The sequence below is a fragment of the Microcaecilia unicolor genome, chromosome 10 (genome assembly GCF_901765095.1).
Source record: "Microcaecilia unicolor chromosome 10, aMicUni1.1, whole genome shotgun sequence".
In the NCBI taxonomy this organism is placed as follows: Eukaryota; Metazoa; Chordata; class Amphibia; order Gymnophiona; family Siphonopidae; genus Microcaecilia; species Microcaecilia unicolor.
In genome coordinates, this window is record NC_044040.1 from 140812673 (window position 1) to 140838164 (window position 25492).

Here is a 25492-nt window from a genome sequence, read left to right on the forward strand (position 1 = left end):
AAGAGCCAAAATCCATTTAGCAAGAAAATTAGACATATTAGATCCCTCCTTGCCTTCTTTAAGTCCCAAAATTCTTATATTGTTTCTACAGGACCTATTAACAAGATCTTCTAATTCAAGCTCTAGCTTTTTGAAATGTTTTTCTGTATTTCCTTGATGCTGTGCTAAATGCAGTGAAGTTTGATCCATTTTATACTCTAAGTCCGCTATTCACACTTGAAAAGCAGCAAGTCGAAATAGCTGCAGGTTCAGATTGTAAATGACAAGTCGTCTCGTAATGTCAAGAAGAAAGGTCTCTCAAGGATTTAAGCTCATCGAGCACCATATCCGCTGCCAAAGTAACGGAGTTACCCGGCGCCATTTTCTCAGACATAGGAAGGTCGTGCTTTGAGCGTTTAGCGCTTTGTTGAGAGATAGATTGTGAGTCAGATCTAGTTATTCTTGCAGTAGACATGTAGAATAAGGTTGAGAATCATATATAGAAGAACAAAAGTTTTGTAGAGACACCAATAATCACCGATATTCTGGATCATGGAGGAGAGCAAGTTACCTAGGCTGCCATGTTGTCTCTGGCTCACTAGTGCCCCCTATAGTTTAAAATTCTGAGCTTGTGTAGCCCTTCATGTTCACAGTGATCCCCTCAGCTATTCAGTTTTGTTTTTTCCACTTTGCAGAACAGGCATGAAACAAACTCTCCCATTGTTTGTTCAACATTGTTTTGGTCAAGTTTCCTTACAATTCTTTTATCGTCACAATTTCAGCTAACTCCAGCTGAAATGTGGTAGAAAAATCCACATGCATGCCAAATGATTCTTGTGTATCAGTCCAGAACACAATCAAAAGGACTGTAATCATTGTGCTCAAAAGTCTTCAAAGGCATGGAGAGACCATCTCAGAGAGCATTTAGTTGCCAAAAGAAGTTGCTGTTAGAAAAGAGTCACAAAAAGGCATCTTTACAGAAAACATTTACTCTGGCGCAGAGTAGTTGAATCTTCCATGGAAAAAACAACATTTTGGCACAGAGGGCCTAAGTGTCCTGTCACCCAAAGGGCAGAGACCCTTGAGGTATCCAGACTCACAACATATCTGCTTCTGTAGCACCTACAGATGCCTGAGCAGAAGTTACTTGCATTAACTCCAGCTAGTTAAGTGCAAGTAGAGCAGCACACATTCACCTTCTCATAAAAGGAGGTTCTTGGACTCACCACCTATGCAAAAACATCAGAACAGTGTCAGTGCCTCTTCTGTGGAGTTGTCTGATGCTGCAAAAGACTTCTTCAGTGCAGACTTCCACCACTGGGCCCACCCTACTCCTAAGACTCTAGTTTTGATTGCAACAGTTGATGAGTCCACTTCATCAACATCTTTTCAGCTGTCTAAGCATTCCAATTCTTTTTTTCAAAGGATATTTGAAGACTATGTGAAATAATATCTCAAAATGTCTCTGATGATCATCTATGCCACAACCTAAGGAGCCGCAGAACTGCACAACCTGTGCAGGACTTCCAGTTTGGATCCTGGTGTCTCATAATTTTCCTCTTCAGATTCAAAGCATGAGTTGGTGCATTCACTTCCTCCATTCTCTCCAGAATCACTTCCGTCTAATTTAGAGGACCAACTAGATCCTTTTAATTTTTAGCTACCTTCAACAGAATCCGAAGAGGGAAGATCTACAAGAATTCCTTCTGACCCTTCTTCTTCATGTCTAAGGTTGAATCCCTGTAAGAGGATGTTTCATATCCAGAGTTTATAAGTAAAATGGCTAAATGTGTCCTTCTTCGGTAGGAAATGGAACCCAGATCAGATGTCTATGGCCTTTTAAAATATATGGAGACCTTGAAGACAACAGTTGCTATATCCATACATGGTATGCTCAAGGACCAAAAATTCCATATATGGAAAATCCATTCTCCATGCAACCTGTTTCTAAATACTGTGAAATGAAATATAAAATCCAACTACTTCCAGGATTTAATAAAGTCCAGCTATTACACGGAGCTATGCTTTCTGCAAGAACAGCTGCTCATCATCTCTATATGGTGCAATACAAACACACCATTCTTCACAAGTTGCAAGTCTTGAATATGACATTCATCTTACCAGGACTGCTTATAATTTCTTTTTGAAACCTCAGCTAGAATTTCCGTTTTGGCAGTTTGCACCTGATGCCTTGCTTAGTTGCATTACCAGGCTTACATGAAGATGTCCACTCCAGATTAACAGATTCTCTTTATATTGGAGATTTGCCCTTTGAAGAGAAAGTTTAAGAGACGTTAGATATGACTTAAAGACCACTGCTCAATGCTTCAGCATCTCTCAGTGGTTCAGCCCTCCATATCAGCCCCTCTGCTAGAAGCATATCATTCAACCAGTATAGATGGGGTTATTACCAAAAGAGGTTGGGGGGTTGATATTCAACCAGAAATGGCTCCTGGCTGGTTAAGCAGCTTGTTCGGGGCTATCTGCTGGTATTAGGGCTGCACATTAATTGTGATTAATGGCGCCATTAACGTGTCAGTTATCAATTGAGATTAAAAAATTAATCACAATTAATAATTAACTGCCCACCCCCATGCATGCATGCATAATTGGTCCTGCATTTCTCCCTCCTCTCCTGGACCTCCAGCGGCTCTTTCTCTACTCCCCTCTCCTCCCCTCCCTTCTCCATGCTGCAGCTGTCAGATTGAAGCGCTGCCTCGACCTGCACTGCCTTTCCCTCTGACCTGCCCCACCCCCTTCTGATGCATTCCTGTTTTCATAAGGGGGCGGGACAGGTCAGAAGGAAAAGCCCAATGCAGGCCGAAGCTGCATTTCAATACGGCTGCTGCTGCAGAACAAAGGCTTACTAAAAAAGAAACTTTTAGAAAAGGTAAACTGGGAGGGGAGGGGAGAAAGTGCCACTGGCGGTCTGGGAGGGGAGATAGAAATGCTGGACCGACCATGCAGGCAGGGAAGTAAATGGAGAGAGAATCGTGGGAGGGGAGGGGAGACATGGCACTCTTGAGAGACAGAGAGAGAATGGATGAAGGCACAGGGGGGCATATTTGAGAGAGAGATAGAGAGAGAGGATGAGTGAAGGCAAAGGGGGGGCACAATTGAGGGAGAGAATGGGTAAATGCACATGGGAGGCACATGAGAGAGAGAATGGGTGAAGACACGAGAGACTTGAGAGAGAGAGAGAGAATGAGTGAAGGCACAGAGGGACACATGAGAGAGAATGGGTGAAGGCATGGGGGAGAGAGAATGGGTGAAAGCACAGGGGGCACATATGAGAGAAAAATAATGGATGAAGACACGGGGGCACATATGAGAGAAAAATAATGGATGAAGACACAGAGGGGCACATATGAGAGAAAAAGAGTCAGTGAAGGCACAGGGGGTACATATGAGAGAGAAAGAGAGTTGGTGAAGGCACAGGGGTCACATTTGAGAGAGAGCGAGAATGGGTGATGGCACTGGGGAGCACATATGAGAGAGAATGAATGGGTGAAGGAACGGGGGCACATATGAGAGAGGGAGATAATGGGTGAAGGCGGGGTCTACATATGAGAGAGAGAATGGGCTCAGGCCCCCTCCAAAGCTGCATTACCTGTTCAATGGCTGGTGGGGTTGTTGAAGCCCCACTAGCCAAAGAAATACGATCCCTGAGTCATTCTCTTCCTCCTCATACTGCCTCAGGAGCGAGGAAGTCAGCGTGGTGCCTCCAGCCACCAATGCTTGCACTTCCCAAGTATGCTCAGTTCCTGCATGAACTGAGCATGCATGTGGAGTGCCGTCATCTGTGCCTGGAGGCACCCCGCTCACTTCCTCACTCCTAGGCAGCACAACGAGGAAAGGGGCTGCTTTGAAAGTGGATTTATTTGACTGGTGAACCTTTGGCATCCTCACCAACAAAAGTATGATATCAAATGTGGGGAGGGGAGGGAGATGAAATGTGTCCCCCTAATGAATGAGCTATTGTCCTGCCTTTAATTGTGTGATTAATCGCAATTAAACTTTTTAACCGAAATTCAACCCTAGTTGATATTCAGCAGTGCTTAACCAATTAGTGCCACTGATTAAGAGATAATGGAAAAAAGAAGGGCATCCCTGATGAGCACTTGGCTGACTTTTCTTGGTCCATTTTTTCTTGCAACCAAGCCGTTAAAAGGTGCCCAAACTGACCTGATGACCACTGGAGGGAATCGGGGATGACCTCCCCTTACTCCCCCAGCGGTCACTAACCCCCTCCCACCCTAAAAAAAAACTTTAAAAACATTTTTTGCCAGCCTCTATGCCAGCCTCAAATGTCATACCCAGCTCCATGACAGCAGTATGCAGGTCCCTGGAGCAGTTTTACTGGGTGCAGTGCACTTCAGCCAGGCGGACCCAGGCCCATCTCCCCCACCTGTTACACTTGTGGTGGTAAATGTGAGCCCTCCAAAACCCACCCGAAACTCACTGTACCCACATGTAGGTGCCCCCCTTCACCTCTTAGGGCTATGGTAGTGGTGTACAGTTGTGGGGAGTGGGTTTTGGGGGGGCTTAGCACCCAAGGTAAGGGAGCTATGCACCTGGGAGCAATTTGTGAACTCCACTGCAGTGCCCCCTAGGGTGCCCAGTTGGTGTGCTGGCATATGAGGGGGACCAGTGCACTACGAATTCTGGCTCCTCTCATGACCAAAGGGCTTGGATTTGGTCGTTTTTGAGATGGGCTTGGGTGGGCCAGGATCCACCCAAAATTGTGGCATTCTTATACTGTAGTTGGCAGGGATCCCTAAACCCTGCCAGCAGAAGACTTCCTCCTTATCAAGGAGCCAGCACTCTTCCAAACAGCAGCCGGCAGCACTTGTCTCGGGTTGACACCAACAGTGGCCCCTCTGCACATGCTCAGTTGTCACATATGCACAAGCACGGGGCATGCACAGCCTGTTGGTGGTGGCATCAGTTTGAAGTAAGTGCTGCCGGCTTCCATTTGGAAGAAAACTGGCTGCCCGAGGAGGAGGAAGTCTTCTGCTGGTGGTTTTGGGGATCCCCACTACCTCAGGTATTTAATTGGGTTTGTGGGTGCAGGGAAGGGGAAGGGGCAGAGAGCAGACAATGGAATGGAGTGGGGTGGGGGATAAATTTTGTGCCCACTAATCTTGGGCTCTGGCCCGCCTAAAGTCAGCCATCTGACTACACCCCTGAAAGGGGAATACACATGGACAGAGCCTTGGCAAGGCATAAGCATGACTCACACTCATGTGTATACCTTATAGAGTACTATAAAGTATGTATTTATCTTTGGCATTTAGGTGCCCACAGTTACACCAAGTCTAGGACTGATATAAGTGCCTGTGCCTAAATTATATGTTTATGCTTATTAGATTCTTGATATACTGCCTTTCCGTGGTACAACAAAGTGGTTTATATATTACATACAGGTACTTTTTCTGTCCCCTACTGGGCTCACAATCCATGTTGACACTTAGGCATGTATTCTATAAAGGAAACTAGGCACCTATGCTCATTTATAAAAACAGCTCCTATCAGATGCTCTCCAGGCACCTACTTGTAGACATCCTGTTATAGAACTGCCCTTTTAGCAGCCACTGGTAAACATACAAATGTCTTTGAATATTAGGCCATTTGTTTTCAGGAAATCAAAACGTATTGTCTTGTTTGTTACTAGTAAGAAAAGATTACCAGGTTCTACTGCTTCCATCTACAGATGAATTTGTTGTGTAAGAGCTCATAAGATGACTGAGTTTCTTCATGTCATGCTCCATTAGAGTTGTTTCTTCTTATTCTGAATAGCCGTATGTTTCTTCTGCAGAATAAATTGATAAAATAGGTCTATGCATACATTGACATAAACTACAAATGGGACTCCTTGGAATCAGCAGATGTGGGATTTGAAAGATGGGCTCTCCACCCCACAAGTACTTCTGTGCTAAGACCCATAAATTCTGATGGGGAGGAGAGTGTAATAGATTGGAATTTTCTTATGTTCCTTTTCTTTTCATTAGGTTCTACAACAGTCAGGATTGTCACATCTAGTTTTGGTTTATTTTCTCGTATTCCTTAGCGGCTAGCTTTGCATACAGTTTGATATTACATAGTGGATAGGTATATCAGGAAACTATCATAGGCTTTTACAAAAGAAGGTTGTAGATAAGTACAAGTTCATTTTACCATAAGATTTTTCTATATAATTGCTATTATTGTATAAGGGATCAGACTGGTGAAGGATGGGATACAGAGGAGCCCCAACTAAACTGCTATATCAAACTCCCTGATCAGTGGTACCCATCAGTTCTGATTATTATAGAAAGTAGTACAAAGGAATTTGATGGTAAGATAATTCAACTGCATTCTAGTGAGTTTCCCACTGCTGGTTTAAAAACAGTAATATATATGATCCAAGATGGCTTCTGAGGCGGACGTGCATGCGAGCACCTCTTGAACTCCAATAGTTTCTCTGAAACATCGGACCTGTCTAGCACCCAATATGGGGAAAAGAAAGGGGAAGCCCCCTGTGCTCACCTCCTTGAGTCGGGTGGAGTCATCCACCATGCGCCAGGGAACATTGGATGCGATAGTTGTTCGCACACCGGGACTCTCCATGAATACTTCGATCGCTCCGTTACCTACGTCGGAGCATAGATCAGAGGGGGTTTCTTTGAGTCCCCCTCCTAACACAGCATCACCGAGGCCCATTGGCGTGATTGTGACGCCGGAGGAACAGCACCATGGGAGCTCCAAGGATGGTTTAGCCCCTGGCGCTGTAGTAGGAGGCCCCATCGCAACCTCTTCCCCAGCGGGAATAGCAGGACAGGGCAGATTTTTTCTGCTCTGTCTGTTAATTTGCCAACACGGGAGACGCCAGCGAGAGACCTCGGGGAGCAAATTAGACCTGCTGTGGTCACCCTGGAGATGGTATGGGATGTAATTCAACACATGAACGCTACTTTGATGAATATTTCCACTACTACGCAAGTACAACTTACAGAGATTAAATCTAATCAGGACAATTTCAAGGCCAGGTTTGAAGCTCAGGACACTAAGATGGAAACTCTGGAAAATGAGGTACAAACTTTGAAAACTTTTACTTCTTCAGTTTCCAAGGAAAAGACTATTCAGTTCAGGAAAATAGAACATTTAGAGAATCAGTTATGAAGGAATAATTTGAGGATACTAAACTTTCCTAAATCTCCTCTAATTGCACCCTTGGAGATGTTTAGAAAATATATGAAAGAGAATCTACATATTCCAGCGGATAATTTACCTCCAATTACAAAGATTCAATATATCTGGTATTCGTTCAGGTGTGGGGGAAACCCCACAAATGAATTTAACAGAATTTCTTCAGGATTCACTTGAATTAATAACTGAGAGAACTACCATGTTGATGACTTTTGCATTTGAACTTGACCGCAATAACATATTTAAGTTATACTTTCACAATATTAATGAAGAATTCTTAGGAGCTAAAATTCAGATTTTTCCAGACCTATCCAGGGATACCCAGAAAAGGAGGAAGGCGTTCCTAGCTTTGAAACCTTGGTTACTTAGTATTGGGGGCTCCTTCCTACTTAGGTATCCCTGTAGATGTGTCGTAGTATTTAACTCTCAGACTTATATTTTCTTTGAACCTGAGAAACTTCAACAATTTATTATGAGTAAAGAATAGTGAAGCATGCATTGAATGAAAGCTAATGATCGGCTGCATACACGGAGAACCCTTCCGCCTTTGGTTTTGTTTTTCTTTTTTTTCTTGTTAATAATATTTCCTTGATCTTGGATCTGAAATTGTTGTGGTCTAATAATTGAATAATATTTTTTTCTTGGTTTAATGTCAATACTGTATATTATTTTCTGTATTTCTGATTTATGTATAAGCATAATGTAAAAGGAAAATCATAAATAAATAATTAAAAAAACAGTAATATAGTAAATAAGAAACCCTCCTTCCTTCCCACTCTGTTTCCTAGCTCCCTATCACTCGTAACATACAGCCATTCCTCACCTTTTGTATAATGATTTACTACAAAGGGATAATACTCCTGGCCATTTGTTCATGCCATAAAAATAAATGTGATTACTCTGTCTGTCTTTTCATGTTCTCTTGTAGCTAACACTGTTCCAGAAGGAGTCAAATGTGTGTATTTATTTCATCTTTTATTGGTATACTCTCTTTTTCACTGCTTCTGTAGGATAAGCCCTCAGAGAGGGAACATGCATACAGCATGGGGAACTCTGTTTGTGTGAGCCCTGTCCCTTCCCCTGGTTCTAAGTTCCTATTTCTGTCAATTTGTGTATTATTTGTGTATTATGTAATGGATGCTTAGAGTTGTTTCCTCCCTCTTGTGTCAAGTGACAAAATGTTCACTCTGTCCCTCTCTGTCTTTTCATGACACAGTACAAGTAGACAATGTAAAGCCTCTCTCTTCCATGTATTTTATCCCTCAAATTGCTGTCAATGCATCTTAGTCTTAACTTTAAGACTCCCTAAAATTCCAGCTTTGGGATTCGTTAAACTCCAGCCTGTCCTGATCCTTGGTAGCTCCTTCTAATCCATTCCTAAGTCCCCACATAGTACTGTTTGTGGATGTCATCATGACATACAGTAACCCTTAATGTGTTAGCACTGACCCCTCAAATAAATCTGCTAATGCAATTTAGGTCTGATAATATACTTCCCTATCCCATATAGCACAATCATTTTCCTTTGCACTGACTCACAATGCTCTTTGGAACCTGTGGCAAGATTTTCAGTTGTATCAAATTGTGTTTAAGTGCTTATATTTATGTACTTTACAATATCCCATATTAGATCAATTGAAATGAAAAATGTAGCTGGGTTTACTCCCACATTACCCAGAAATAAGAAATATGTCACCTTAGGCTACTTGTCATTCTTCACTTTTGGGGTGTCCTATTTGTCTTGTTCAACATTTCCAGACACTTTCCCCATGCTGTAACTATGTTTGCAATTGCTGCTTCTGCTGTTGCTGCTGCTTTTGCTAATGATTGATTCTGGCATTGACAAAGCACCTAACTAACTACACTGTGATTTCTATATCTGTTTATGATTATAGTGAACAGTACCGGTTATACTGGTTATAAGCATTGGTACTGCTGTTGCTGTTCATATCCATTTAGGGGTACTGAACTGGTGATACTAATACTTGCTGTGTTAGTGACAGACAAAGCATTCGCTTGCATGGTGGAAGCTACTTTATTTAATGCTTTTTTTTTTTAAGTGCACTGTTAAATCCAGTCAGAATCCATTCTTGTTTAGTGTTAGTTACAAGGGATGTGCCTTCATTTGAAATGACATAGAAAATATCAACAATATTTCTTGTCATTTATGTCATTGGCAAACAAAAACACCCCCATGAAATTTCATATTTTTTCATATGCCATCAAAAGTGAACGCCCTTCTGAAAGAGTATGCAGTCTTTCGAAAGAGTGTACAATGTTTACAGAGTGTGTGTTCTTCAGAAGGGTGTGTATTCTTTCCCAACAGCCCACTGAGCTAGCAGACCACTGAAATTCAGTGGCACTTAACCATATAATGCCTTTGAATATCACCGCTAACCAGCCATCTCATAACTGGCTAGAAATACCAAGTAAGGGAGACAATGAGAGAAGAAACTGCTAAGGAAATACGAAAGAATTAGAATAAGGAAAAGAAATTACAAATTTGAGAACTGTCAGACATAAAATGAAGAATGCCCCGATTTAATGTATAAATGGATAAGGAGAAAACATTGCCAATGATTGTGTGGGATAGGTAGAGTGGGTTGATTAAAGCAAGGCCGATGGTGAAAGGGAGCAGACAGGACAATATCCCAGTAAAGAAGAGATGATAATTCATGCAAAATAGTCTGGCAAAGTATGAAAATGACATGTCAGTCATGGATGCATGGGAAAGAATAAAGAGATTCAGTCATGCTGATGGAATTATGGAGAAAATAAAGAAAACAAACTAGTGCTGATAAGTGCTGAAAGACAATAAGTTAGATGTGTACCAATGTTGAGTGGATGGTAAGACAAGAAGGATTTACACAAAAAGAATGGGATAAAAGAAAATAAATTTATGTATATAGAACATTGCTGGTACATAGTGCTATATAAACACTCCATGGCTACTAATATATATGTGTCATATATTCATAATTTCTTTGTTCTGTAATCTCTTATGTTCTCCTCACTACATTTTGTAGTCATAGTCCCAACTGCATATCTTCTATACATTTTCTCTTCCTTCCTTCTTTTTCTTCTTGCTTTTCCTGCTTCCACATCTTTTCTGTCTGTCTGTCTCCTTTTCTTTCCCTCCCCCTTGTAGACATGTCCGACCTTGACAACAATAATGGTAATCGTAGGGTGGCATCCCTGAATCAAAGACATGACAATCTCTCCACAGTGGCCAATGCTATGACTGGAATCAGCCCTTCGTCTTCACTATCAGCCTTATCTAGCCGGGCTGCCTCCATTTCAAGCCTCCACGAACGTATCATGTTTGCTCCAGGCAGTGAAGAAGCCATTGAGAGGTTAAAGGTGAGAACCAATAAAACTTGACTCTTTCTGTCCCCTTCCCTATTCCCACCACCTCCTACAACAAAATCTTTCTTCTTCTGAGGGCAAGTAACTGATGTAATGGTGTCATCCACTAGCGCTAACACAGGACATGTTTCCAGAGCTTTAATTAAAATTTTTGAGTTCCTCTTACCTTGAGCGTCGATTCTCCTGTTCTTATACTCATAGAGAACTTTTTTGATACAGCACTTGGCTGACTCACTGGGACTTATAATCCCACCCACCCCATGGTTTTCCAGTCATAAATAGACAAGCCAAAACTCATTAACTTTACTCCTCAGTCACACACAGGCAATCTTGCAGACTGTTAACCCCATCATAGTACACCTGTTCATACCCATTTCAAACAGTCAGGATGACTTTTATTCTCTGTCAGGGCCGGTCAAACCTGGTAAGCAGGGTAAGCACCGCAGGGGGGTGCCTTCCTTCAAGGGCGCCGCTGCGGCGCTGCGCCGCGATTCCGCGCCACCCTTGGTGCTTTAAATCTTTAATTTACCTCCATTCCAGCAGCCGCATCATTTGAAAGCCCTGCCCCGTCTCTAGCCTTCCCTCCCTTTGTGAGTTCGTTCCGCAGTCCCGCCTTCTGATGTCATTTCCTCAAGGGCGGGACTGCAGAATGAACTCACGAAGGGATGGAAGGCTAGAGATGGGGCAGGGCTTTCAAATGATGTGGCTGCTGGAACGGAGGTAAATTAAAGATTTAAAGCACCAAGGGCGGCGCAGTATGGCGGGGGATGGGGGCGAAGGAGAATCGCTGGACAGGGGCAGGGTGGGAGAAGACAGAAAGGAGATGCTGGGGGGGCGGGGGCACCGGAGGGGGGGCGCAGGGGCGCCAACTCATAGTCTGCAGGGGACACCAGAGACCCTAGGACCGGCCCTGTTCTCTGTAATAATTGTGGTGCTTTAGTTTCAAGGCCAATCATCTGGAGACTTAAGGCTTGTCCTACCTGTCTTCAGCTCGCTAGTTTAAAACAGGAGCTCAGTAAAGTAAAGCAGGAATTGGATGCACTTAAAGCAGCTTCTAGGACTGCACAAAATCATACCAAATTCTCACCACTGCCTCAAAGGATAAAACCACCTAAGAATAGATGGTTCATGGTAGGCTCAGGCAGACTTCATTATGTGACACAGAAGCATCCGCCCTCACAAGTGTTGCCCCTACAGAATTCTTTTGCTCCATTATAGCACTGTGATGTTCCTGAAAATAGAACTGAGGCGGAAGAAAAAGCCATTTTATGGCTGTCGTAAAGACCAATGTAAGTGTGTGGGAAAGACCCATGTAATGGCATGTTAAGGCCATTTTTTCCACAACTTAGTAAAAGGACCCCTTTAGAAATAAATGCCTTTTAATATAACACAGAGACTCAGAACTATGATTTTTGTAGTTACCTATTTTTCCTCCATTTCTCTGGGATTTATCCATCAGGAAACAATGAAGCTGGACATTCTTCTAACCATAATTTTGCAGAACTAAGGAATGCCATTTTATCTAGTCTACAATATCTCCCTTGAGTGGCCTCGAGTGGATGTTGAGAGCAAAGTAATATATTGTGGCAGTATCTCTGATTCAATGTGTCAAATAGTTTTGGTATCTAGAAGCGAATGCATTAGAAGGCTTTGTTATTAATAATGGATAGCTGGTGTGAGGGCAAGGTTCTAGACCCTTTTTCCTGTTCCATATAAAGACTTCTTGAATACCTTATACATATTCCAAAGGCTGCACTTAAAACTCTGTAAGGATATATCATAGTGCAATTGATCCTTACCACCTTCTGCATATGCTTAGGAAGATCACAATAAATTTACAAGAAAGCTCTCAATGTGTGTTCTGTGTCTGCACCACTGGATAGCAACACCCCATGTGTATGTGATTGGTAGACTGCTGCCGTCAAAGAAAATCTGTTATAAGTAAGGAACTTTCACTTTTGCTGCTGTTTGTGAAAATAAATCAAAAGAATGTCAGAAGGAAATTAGAATATATTTGTTTCATTTTTTTACATCAGTTAAAAAATTCTTTCTTGTTCTATTTATAAAACAGTACGATGTACATAAAAATAAGAAACTGCATTTGGACAAATATTCTGAAATTCTGATAAAGAGCCATCTGCCTGAGTGCAGATTTAGCCAGACGAAAGGGAGTCTTGGATGACATTTCCAAATTTAGCTGGTTGGTAAAATGCTCAGTGCTAACTGGCTAAACTTGTCTCCCAAATGTAGCCCACAAATAGTTCAAAACTTATTTTGTACGGTTAGATGTAACTGGCAACTCAGCTACAAATTTAGATGGTTATCTGTGCTTTCAAAATCGAGGCAAAGTTAAACAGACAAAAATGAAGACAGATAAAGATCAAAATGGCTTATCCAATCTGTCCATCCATGCCATCTACTACCCTATCCTCTCCCTTAGAGATCCTATGTACTTATCCCAATGCCCACAGAATGCATTGCTGGTGGTCTAAAGACGTGCTTCCGGGGTAGGTAATAGGTTGCAACAAGTAAAACTAGCAGCTTGAGCTACGTTAAATGATTCAAACACTGGCTCCAGACTTGAAATAGTTGAAGCAATATGAGGTCTCATATCCTTTTCTTAATGTATATCTGATGCCCTACTTTTCCAATAGAGTTTCAGATTGAGTTTTGCCATGGTTACATTACTTCTTATTTTCTATTGGTATTGATTTGGGAATATATGTTGTTTTTTTCCCCTTTGAGATATTTTTTGACAGCCACATTTTAAAAATCCGCTGACCGCAGCCTCTGAATATTGATATGTATGTAAACGTCCTGCATCTGGGATTATTACTGTTATATATGCTGCATGTAACTCAAGGGTGTGGTTGGTTTAAGTCATTCTGGATGTTCTGTTACATGTGGGTGTCAACATAGTGGACACATTTTATTCTGTATTTTTCTCCTCTTTGTACCTTTTGTCTTGCTGAATCTCACGTTTTCCAAATATCGTGCACCACAGGAGACAGAGAAGATAATTGCAGAACTGAATGAGACCTGGGAAGAAAAACTGAGGAGGACAGAGGCAATCCGTATGGATAGGTGAGTCCCAACAAACTGCATCCCCCCAGATACAATTTTCAGGCTGTGACAATGGTATCTTCAGCTGTTAGGTCATTCCTGGTTTTGATGCAGCTATTAATCATTATTTATTGTATCACTTCTGTGTGTGGTCTGCTTGATTAAAATCAGGTCATAATTTGTTTTTTTTTTTTTTTTTTTTAATTTATAGAAGTCTTTATTCAACATTGTTAATCAAACATAAGTTTTAACCTTCTTTACATAATATCCATAAGGTATAGTGATTCACTTTCAATCCAGGTCAAACTAATCAAGATAACTAATAACAGTGTTAGCAGATTAACATTTTCAAATATGGAGCTCGCAGTACTTCAAAGATTTTATGATTTTACATTTACATCTACCCCACCTTAATATCCCTTCCCCCCTCTATCAACTCTAAACCTCCCTCCCCCCTCCCACCCGTCTTCCCTCTTATTTCTTCTAACATCCAAAACATATATTATTCTACGCACTTAGCCAAAAAGGGTTCCCAAATTCTCTGCCATTTAGGCAACATTCTTCGTTTTACGGCAGTCAACCGTTCCATTTCACAGGTATAGCGAACCTTGGTTATCCATCTTACCATTGAGGGGACCAAAGGGGATTTCCAGCTTTGAGCCAAATTCACCCTTGCCACATTGAGAGTGGCCCGCACCAGGAGCCACTGATGGGCCTCAAGACCTTCAGGTCGTGCCCCCAGCAAAAAGATCGAGGGATGCCACTGCACAGACCTGCCAATCCATCCCTGAAGGCGTGCTTGAATCCCTCTCCAATAAGCTTGTGCTTTCAGACATTTCCACCAAATGTGCCCTGCAGTTCCCACCTCTCCACAGTTTCGCCAGCACCTAAGTGATATTTGAGCATTCATGTGGTGTAGTCTAGCAGGAGTCAAGTACCATCTGTAAAGCACCATAATTTGTTTTTTTAAGAAAAATTTATTATTGAATTTGTTCAATAGAAGATTGGTCAGTAGTCACAGTCCCTGGTTTCCAGTGGCAGCTTGGAGGTTGATTCTGTAGCAAGGCCTAGAAAATATTTTCTGCAGCAACTTTTGGAAACTGTATCAGTGTAACAACTTCTTTACCTGTATTTATGAACAACTATGCATTTTTTAGGATTAGAAGCCAATGCACGGGCAATTCATATATCAATACAGACGTTATTTTATAGGAAGCCACCTAAAGTTAGACAACAAGTACATGCGTAAATGCTAATATTCTAAGCGACACTCAGGTCGGACAAGTCTATTACCTAGGCGCTAACCCCCAAATTCTATATATGGCGCCTTAATTTCTGCTTGGAAATTAAAGTGTATTCTACAATAATACGCGTAATGTAATTGGTTAACTAGCGAATCACCACTGTTAATTGGATGTTAACAAGCAATTATCAGCACTAATTTGCAATAAGATTTATGCATACAACTTGCTAAATGTATTCTATAATATGATATGTGTAAATTCCAAGTTGCATAGTTGAGAAGGGGGTGTGGTTATGGGTACAGAATGAGCGAATCATAAAATCTATATGCATTATTATAGAATACACCTGCTCTGCACCTAATTTAGGCATCAGGATTTAGGCCAAGTAAAATATGGCCTAAATGGACATGACCAAATTTGGTCATGCGAAGAGACGTACTTTAGAGAATATGCCTAGGCATATTTTTTTACTGCACGTATTTTTCAGGTAAGCCAAACCACCACAAAGGTGGAGGTACACAAATTCCTACGAAAAGTAGAATCTGAGGAAAGGGGGAGTAGGAGGAGTAGGCTCTTGAGCAACACCAGTAGGCGACGTAGATAGGAACAATCTCTTTATTTAAATATACACTATATTTAAATAAAGAGATTGTTCCTATCTACGTCGCCTACTGGTGTTGCTCAAGAGCCTACTCCTCCTACTCCCCCTTTCCTCGTATTTTTCAGGTGCCATATATAGAATCTATCTCTAAATGGTAGATATTCAGCTGGCACTGAATATCCGGGGCTGATTTTTTTAATATGCTAGCCGTCAAGGTGTATTTATTTAGGGTTTATTTACTCTCATTTTGAAAACAATTCACCCGGTTGTGTACAGCAAGAATAAGTTGAACATAGGCAACAGACAATTAGAGCAGTAAAAATATATAAACAGTATGAAATAGTATGTTACTTAGAAGTATGGTTTATTTGAATATTCCAATCCCCCCCCTCTCCACCTCCTGGAAGAAGATGAAGCCCCCTTCCAATCCTTCCTACCCCCACCAGCAGAAGATGAAGACCCCTGTCCAATCCTCCCTCTCTCCTTCCCACCCCCAGAAGAAGATGAAGACCCTTTCCAATCCTCTTCCCCCCCCCCCCCCGATGAAACAAGATTGCCCCTCCCAGCCCCCCTCCCCAGTTTCACATGCACTCCCCAGGCATACCTAAAGTCCTTGGTGATCCAGTGGGGGCAATGGGGTCAGGAGCAAACTCCACTTGCTCCTACCCCTAGCAGCTGCCTCACAAAAATGGCTGCCACAACCTCTCACTGCAGCCTTGCGGTACTCCAAAGTACCTAAGGTGCCTTCTTAGAACTTAAAAATAGGCTCTTCTTTATAGAATTACCCCAATAGAGGGCAATTTTATAATGGGATACCTAGTATAAAAGGGCACGCAAGCACCTCTTTATTTGTTATTTTGTAAATGTGTCATTATAGGGTACTAGCATAACTGGCAGAAATAACACCTGTATTTCAGGCACAGGCATTTTACATCTGCTGAAGAGCAGGTATAAACATCAGTGTCTAGATTATTTAAATACGGGGCCCTTTTACAAAAACGTGGTAGGTTCTATGAACGTGCAGTGTGTGCCAAAATGAGACTACCACCAGGCTAGCGCACCCCCCTGGCGATAAATTCAGATTTGGCAAGCACCCATACCACTGTGACAAATTATTTTTTAATTTCCTACAGCATGCAGTGTTTCCGGTGTTAATCGGCAGTTGGCATGAGCCAGAATGAGCCCTTACCGCTAGATCAATGGGTGCATTAAGGGCTCATGCTGTAAATAGGCAAGTGCTGGTTTCAGTTTTACTGCAGGCCCTTTACCTGGCCCATTGAAAAACAGCCCTTTTTCCCAGACGGTGTAAAAACTGGTCCAGCGCATGTCAAAAATACACACTCACACTACCACAGGCCATTTTTTGCCACAGCTTAGTAAAGGAACTCCTATATGCATAAATTAGCATATTTGATAATGTGTGCACATACTTGCTAACTCCAACCAAATTCTACTCAAACTCTACCCCGTACATACTACTGGCAAAGTATACACCCTCATGTCAATATACGTATTTTTATACCAGTCAGAATTTAATAAAAAGTGGGTTTGCATATTAACATAGTATTTACTTGCACTAGATTTACTGTATAGTTCAAATACACAATAAACATCCACCTCCTCTTTCCCAAAAATTAAACTTAGTTATGGGATTGAATCAAAATTCTAGTGACTTGAAACACGTGGGCAATAGCTGGATGTGATTCTTTGCTAAGTCATTTGTTAGGTGTAAAATAATGTATTGAAGGTATTTAAGGTGCGTAATTTGAGCCTCTTTTTTTACCAGCATCTTGGGTATTACCACTGTCACAGAAGGGAAATAATTCTGCTGAGGGAATCAAAATAGTACTCATAAAAAGTCATATAAATGGGAAAATAATATTGTCAGAAAATAAAAATTTGCCCTTTCCCAAAATGCCCTTCCTCCTTTAGCTTGTATTTTTTTTTTTTTAAGAATGTAGGGTCCATGAAGATTTGAAAGAAAACATTCCTTTTGATTCCAATCAATTGTCTGTTTTGAACCAATAGCTGTTTGTTTCTTTCTGTTTGATATCCAGAAAAAGTTTCATTTTCTTTTTTTTTTTTTTTGCTCATTTTATGAAGTTTTTGTTTTAAGGTGAATGGACCAATTTATTTTGTATGTCAATTGATCTTATTGCATCATGGTTGCTTTTGTCAAGCCCACTTTATGGGGCCAACATTGAGAGCGCAAGGAGCAGCCTGGCTAACTCCTGTGGTCGGCGATGAACCCAGAAATTCAATGTTGGGCCACATCCAGTGACTGGCATTGAATTTCTGGGGATGGGGGGGTGGCCACTGTGTATATAGCTGATTAAGCCGATATTCATCGATTGACTGACTAAGTTATAATAAACAAAGATAGACCTACTGTATATCCAGGTTCATCTGGCTGCTAAACTTAGCCAGTCAGCCAATGAATATTGGTGCTACCTGGCTATGGGACTCATTTTCAAAGCACTTAGACTTACAAAGTTCCATAGGTTACTATCAGGCTTATTTTCGAAAGAGAAGGGCGCCCATCATCCAACACAAATCAGGAGATGGGCGTCCTTCTCTCAGGGTCACCCAAATTGGCATAATTGAAAGCCGATTTTGGGCATCTTCAACTGCTTCCCGTTGCGGGGACGACCAAAGTTCACAGTGGCATGTCGACACCATAGCAAAGGCGGGACTGGGGCGTGATTAGGAGATGGGTGTCCTCAGCCGATAATGGAAAAAAGAAGGGCGTCCCTGACGAGCACTTGGCCGACTTTACTTGGTCCATTTTTTCTTGCGACCAAGCTGTGAAAAGGTGCCCGAACTGACCAGATGACCACAGGAGGGAATCAGGGATGACCTCCCCTTACTCCTCCAGTGGTCACCAACCCCCTCCCACCCTAAAAAAAAACTTTAAAAATGTATTTGCCAGCCTCTATGCCAGCCTCAAATGTCATACCCAGCTCCATGACAGCAGTATGCAGGTCCCTGGAGCAGTTTTAGTGGGTGCAGTGCACTTCAGCCAGGTGGACCCAGGCCCATTCCCCCCTACCTGTTACACTTGTGGTGGTAAATGTGAGCCCTCCAAAACCCACCCAAAACCCACTGTACCCACATGTAGGTGCCCCCCTTCACCCCTTAGGGCTATGGTAGTGGTGTACGGTTGTGGGGAGTGGGTTTTGGGGGGGGGGGTTGGGGGGCTCAACACTTGTGAAGTCCACTGCAGTGCTCCCTAGGGTGCCCGGTTGGTGTCCTGCCATGTGAGGGGGACCAGTGCACTACGAATTCTGGCTCCTCCCACGACCAAAGGGCTTAGATTTAGTCGTTTTTGAGATGGGCGTCCTCGGTTTCCATTATGGCCGAAAACCGGGGACGACCATCTCTAAGGTCGACCATCTCAACATTTAGGTCGACCATCTCTAAGGTCGCTCTAATTGTTGAGATTTGGGCGTCCCCCACCGTATTATCGAAATGAAAGATGGCTGCCCATCTTGCTTCGATAATACGGTTTTCACTGCCCCTTCACCGGGACGTCCTTAGGGATGGGCGCCCTTAGAGATGGTTGTCCCTGTTCGATTATGCCCCTCCATGGAACTTTGTAAGTCTAAGTGCTTTGAAAATACACCTTTATGTCACACAACATAGCCGGTGACCAGGCTAGCCGCTAAGAGCTAATATTCACCCGAGATAGCCGGCTATCTCGTGCTGAATATTAGCTCATAGCCGGTTTACAGCTATTTAACCAGCCAGGAGCCGTTCCTGGCCAGTTAAATAGTGCTGAGTAGCAGGCAGTATATCTTTTATCTTTTACCCCCACTGTTTTAGACCACCTAATTCTTCACTTGATTTGACAAGTTTTTGAAAAACTAGTTTTTGAGTTAGAAAAAATTGATCATCAGTGACCTATATTCTCTGCATCCTATTTCAGATCTTTTTGACTTTTGTTTCCCACTCTGTTTTTCCTATTCCTATTGCATTTTAGGGAGGCTTTGCTGGCAGAAATGGGAGTGGCAATGCGAGAAGATGGAGGCACTTTGGGTGTTTTCTCTCCTAAAAAGGTAGGGACTTCATGCTCTAATCCCTTTCCACTAATCTAGTAAAAGTAAGTTGTGAGAGCACATTTACTGTGAATATTATTTTGAAGCTCTTTATGACCGGATGAATGGATACATTTCATCACCTTTGAATTAGCTCACATAAACCTGCTTGTATTGAAGTGCCATATGCCTTTGGTGATTAAACAGCAACATGACACAGTTTCTTTTTAAAAAGATGTTGAAAAATTATCTGTTTCCAACTTGCTTGAAATGAGACTGAGACAATCTAAGGGCTCCTTTTACTAAGCTACGTAGGCACCCAACGTGCACCAAATTGGAGTTACCGCCCGGTTACCGCATGGCCTTTGTGGTAATTTCAATTTTGGCACGCGTCCACTACGTGCAAATGAAAAATAATTTTTATTTTCGGACACGTGTAGCATACGCATGCTAAGTGGCATCTGACAAACGTAGGTCATTACTGCCCAAATTCTTTACTGCTAGGTCTATGGCTGGCAGTAAGGTCTCAGACCCAAAATGGATGCGTGGCAATTTTGATTTTGCTGCACATCCATTTTCTGGGGAAAAAAAGAGGGCATTTTTACAGGTTAGATTGTAAGCTCTGTGGAGCAGGGACTGTCTCTTCATGTTCAAGTGTACAGTGCTGGGTACGTCTAGTAGCGCTATAGAAATGATAAGTAGTAGTAGGTGCGCCGAAAAATGATTCTGTTTGCACCCAAAACCCGTGCCTACACTACTGCAAGCCATTTTTCAGCACGCTTTTGTAAAAAGACCCCTCAGTTTGTACTCCAGGTACAAACTTAGGGCCCCCTTTACAAAATAGTGGTAAGCCCAATGCAGGCTTACCACTCGCTAAAAAGGAAGTACTGCCGGGCTACTGCAGCAGCCCAGCGGTAGTTCCCACCACCAGTGCACGTCATAGTTTTATTTTTGTAGTGTTCATGTGTACCTTGCGGTAATTGGGCAGTGCTGCATGCTGCCCAGTTACTGCTGGGTTGGCGCAAGAGCCCTTACCGCCACCTCAAAGGGTAGGGTAAGGGCTTCCTCCCGAAATGGCTGAGCTGCAAGTGCTTCACTTGCCGCACGGCCATTTCCTGAAAAAAAGAAAGACCTACCTTTTACCCACTGCGGTAAATGGGGGCCTTGGTGAACCTCAAAAACATGTGCCGATGCCAGCGCAGGCCCCCTTTTGCTGCAGCTTGGTAAAAGGGGCCCTTAGACTGTGAACGCTCCAGGGACAGGGAAATACCCAGTGTACCTGAATGTAACTCACTTTGAGCTACTTCTCAGAAAGTGTAAGCAAAATCCAAAAATGACAGATGAGGAGAATTTAATATTCTACAGTGATGACCTATGTTATCTGAGATTGTGTTGTATATTTGTATTAGATTGTCTGTTTTAATTATGCATGTATTTTGTACTATCACTTGGGAAAAGGCAGAATATAAGTAATAAACTAAACTGAGCTAAAATACCAGAAAACATATAGAAATGCCAAATTACAAGTGTTCTACAGTATTATTCATGCAAAATGCACTTTACAAAGTCAATTTGAAAGACCACCTCTCCCTAAAAGGCTACACAGTGGTTCACAAGAGCATGAAAATAATATAATAGAAACAAATGTTATGAATCAGGGGCGTAGCCAGACCTCGAGGTGGGAGGGGGACAGAACCCAGGGGTGGGGGGGGGGCACATTTTGGTCACCGCCTCACCAGTGGCCCCCCTTCCACCACTGACCCCCTCTGCTGCCTCACTGCCCCCCCTCGGCCACCTAAAATTGGGCAAGGATTGCAGCGCTAAGCGCTATTCTAGAAATGACACCCAACTTTGAGCGCCGTTTATAGAATAGCACTTAGTACACATTTTTTTAATGCCCAAATTTGGGCACCATTTATAGAATTGAGTCCATAATGATTACCAAAACTATTAATTTTTTATAAAGCTAAACAATAACCAGTCAATATTCATCTGGTAGCAGTGAGAATTTTTCTAAGTGCTGACTGATACCTGCTAAAATAGGGGTCCTTTTACAAAGGCACACTAGCGTTTTTAATGTGCACTAAACGCTAGAGACGCCCATATATTCGTATGGGCATCTCTTGCATTTAGCTTGCACTAATCATTAGCACACATTAGAAACACTACCAAGCCTTTGTGAAAGGACTCCATAGATCATGATATTCAATGCTTGGCCATGTCCAGGCATTAGCATTGAAGGTCTGGGTCTGCGATGGCACCTGCATGTTATGCGGGTTCAACCTATATTCATTGCCATACCTGTATACCTAACTGGGCAAAGTTAGGACTGCCTTTCCTGAGGTTCAGCTTGCCCGATTAGTTATCCAGGCTCTGAATATCGCCATGGCCCACATGCTATTAATCTCTGGTCCACTAATACCACACAGAATTTTGATCCCTAAATAACTATAAAAACATTTTCAGACAATAAAAATGGAGTTAGGATAATTATAAAAGGCACTTTTAAATAGCCATGCTTTGCATAACTTCTGAATGGTAATTGAATCTTCTGCTAGTTTAAATGAACATAAGACCAATGGTCCATCTAACCCAGTATCCTGTTTCCAGCAGTGGCCAATCTAAGTCACAAGTACCTGCCAGGAAACCCAAATAGTAGCAACATTCCATGCTATTAATCCCAGGGCAAGTTGTAGCTTCCCCATGTCTGTCTCAATAGCAGACTATTGATCAGTGCCGTAGCGAGGGCGGCTGACACCCGGGGCGGGTCGCCGCTGCGCACCCCCCCGGGGTGCAGCACGGCGCCCCCCTTGGCGCGCACCCTCCCCCCCGGAGCGCATTCTTACTTCAATTAGGAAGCGAGGGGCGGGCAAGAGAGCCGATCCGCCCCCGAGTGCACGTCGCTAGGAGCTGTGTCGGCTCCGCTGGTTCCTTGCTCTCTCTGCCCCGGAACAGGTAACCTGTTCCGGGGCAGAGGGAGCAGGGAACCATTGGAGCTGACACCCCCTCAGCGGCGTGCACCTGGGGCAGACCGCCCCACCGCCCCCCCCCCTCCTTCCTAAACCACTGCTATTGACTTTTCATCCATGAACTTCTCCAAACTTTTTAAAAACCCAAATACGCTAACCACTGTTACCTCATCCTCCAGCAATGAGTTCCAGAGCTTAACTATTATTTCAGTGAAAAAACATTTCCTCCTATTTGTTTTAAAAAATATTTCTATGTAACTTCATTGAGTGTCCCCTAGTCTTTGTACTTTTTGAAAGAGCAAAAATCAATTCACTTTACGCGTTCTACACCAATCAGGATTTTGTAAACCTCAATCATATCTCTCCTTAGCCATCTCTTTCCAAGCTGAAGAACCCTAATGTCTTTAGCCTTTCCTCATATGAGAGCAGTTCTATCCCCTTTATCATTTTGGTTGCTCTTCTGTGGCCGTTTAACTGCCGAAATTCAGCAGCATTTAACGGCCAGTACCACTGAACATCGGCACTAAATGTACATGGGCAAAGTGAGCAGGTCAGAGGCAGTATAGGAGGTGGAGTTTTGGAGGAGCAGGTAGTTATGTGGGTGCCGGTAATATTCAGCATGCCTCCTAATTCTGCCCACCCCCTTCAAGACTGGACCTCTCTTCCCACCCTCGTGTGTGTGTGTGTGTGTGTGTGTGTGTGTGTGTGTGTGAGGAGATCACGAGGAGAACAGGGCATTTTTTTTTCTTTTATGTGGGTCCTGGGCCAATATTCAGCCAGGGCCCACAGAACTGTCTTATGCAGCGCTGAATATTGGCCAGGACCTGCATAAGCTCCGTCAGCCAGCCCCACTTCAATTAGTCCCGGATATTCAGTGCTGGTGCCTGGACATGGCCTGGCACTGAATATCCAGGGCTAATTTAACTGGCAATGGTCAGCATTTTAAAAAATGCTAAGTGCTGCCAGCTGAATATTGGCCAGCATAATAATAATAATAACGCGACAATTAAGGCAACCTAACAGTTATTATGGTGCCTTAGCAGTTCATGTGTGATAAGTTCAGCATTAACAGCTGACATGGAATGGCCAGGTAAATTAGCAAGAAATAACCCTGAGTTAACCGTTAAAACAGCAGATAACACAGCACAGTTAGTCCACTTGAATAATTGTCATGTTATCTGTCATTCAGTTAATGTCTGGTAAAGAACTTTTCCATGCATTACCTGAATGGCAACATGTTTGAAATGTATCCAAAATTTACCATGGGGCACATCTCGGTTACCATGTATTAATGGTGGTAAATGGAAAGCTTTACTACACTTTAGTAAAATGTCCCTAAAGACATTACTTGCAGTAATCTCAGCTGAATAGGTGAAGTATGTAGAAAGTCAGTAAGGAGTATCCTGATTCAGATAAAATGTTTATTATTGTGGAGAGAGCCTGGATTAAGAGTGGAAGGTTATTAATAGTTCATTTATCTAATTGTGTTAATCTGTAAGACATCAAGCTTTCACTCTTTTAACAGGCATAAGACCCTAAGACCATAAGATAACCCTAGCTGAGTCAGACCAAGGTATATTGAGCCCAGCATCCTCTCATATACCTGGATGACACCAAAATGTAGATCAGTCTTTCATAGTTCATTTCCTAGGATAAATGATAGCTTTCCCAATTCAACCTGGTTAATATTCTTTATGAACTTTTCCTATAGTTTACATAAGAAAAGCAGAAACTGGGGTGCATGAATGAGGGGCAAAGTAGAGAGCAGTCCAAGAAACTCATTGGACCCAATATTCAGACCATGGGAGTTAGCCAGGCTGACTCCCTTGGTGGATGCTGAGCCAGATATTCAATGCTGGGTCATTTATGGTGACCGGCATTGAATATTCAGGTGTTCTCGGTCAGTTTCAACTTAACTGGCCAAGCTGATATTCAGTGCTGGTCAGTTAAGTTGAACCCAGCCAAAAACAGACCTGTTATTTTAGCTGCCCAATTTGGCCACCAATCTTAGCTGGCAATATGCTGAATATTAGCTGATAGCTGGTTATATTATGTGATATAACCGGCAATATTCAGTGGGAGAAAACTGGAGATCTCCCGCTGAATTTTTCTGGATAGCCACTTAAATGGTTTTAAATATCGGGCAGACTACCTATTCCTCTTTCAGCAGTGAGGGACGCTACTTCAGATGAGGGAGAAATAGAAAAGACATCATTATTAGGACTACCCTAGAACAGAGAGTCCACTGCAGTGGACATTGTTCTTATCCTGTCTTATGAAAGATTTGGCATCATTCACAACAAGTTAAGGATTTTTCAAGTAAATGGTAAGAAAATAAAACATGAAATTGCTTTCCTTTTCAACCAAGATGAGGCTTCAGATTGCTAGTCTTCATAAAGACTGACATGTCTTTTTTTAAATTATCTTTGTTTATAATTTTGAATTAGAAAACGCGAACATAATAAAACAAAAGAAAAAAGACTGACATGTCTGAGCTATTTTCTGTGTCCATGAATGCCTCAGTCACAACTGGAAAAGATCTGCATCTAAATAGCAGTTTTCTGTCTTCACCCAGCCCCTTCCCCAACCTACTGCAATTTAAAGAGTTTTTTCAACTTGGCAACAGACCCTGGATCTCCCACACAATTTGACACAAAACTTCCATTGAATCATCAGGCTGACCTGATATTTTGTGACCCACTGTGTTTGATATTATTTTGGTTATCTGTTTATTTCACTCAGATCTGCCTTCTCCAGTTCTTGAGTCTGTTGTTGTCTTTCCCTATTCATTTTTAGCAGCTTCTTGTTAGACCCAAGAAGGTCATCCCGGAAACAGTTGGGGTCTATTCCCCCAAGGAGGTTGGTCATGGGTTTGATTTTGTGTGATATGAATGCCAGCTCATTCTTGACACATTTGACTGTTGAGGGAATAGAGACTTGCATGGCTTACGACAGAAGATACTGTGATCTTCATTGCAGTTACTAAACATGGGAAGAAGAGGAAGAAAAGATCTTAACATAGGGTCTAAGGGCTAGATAGCTCAGAGA

At 42.5% G+C, this 25492-nt stretch overlaps 1 protein-coding gene across 1 annotated transcript in view; it reads left to right on the forward strand.

Moving 5' to 3' along the window:
- Nucleotides 1–25492, forward strand: part of KIF1A (kinesin family member 1A) — a 483588-nt gene that overhangs the window by 125596 nt on the left and 332500 nt on the right. Inside the window, 4 exon segments of the mRNA XM_030216849.1 lie at nucleotides 8096–8122; nucleotides 10394–10527; nucleotides 13538–13617; nucleotides 19421–19496. Of these exon segments, the coding sequence (XP_030072709.1) occupies nucleotides 8096–8122; nucleotides 10394–10527; nucleotides 13538–13617; nucleotides 19421–19496 (317 nt within the window).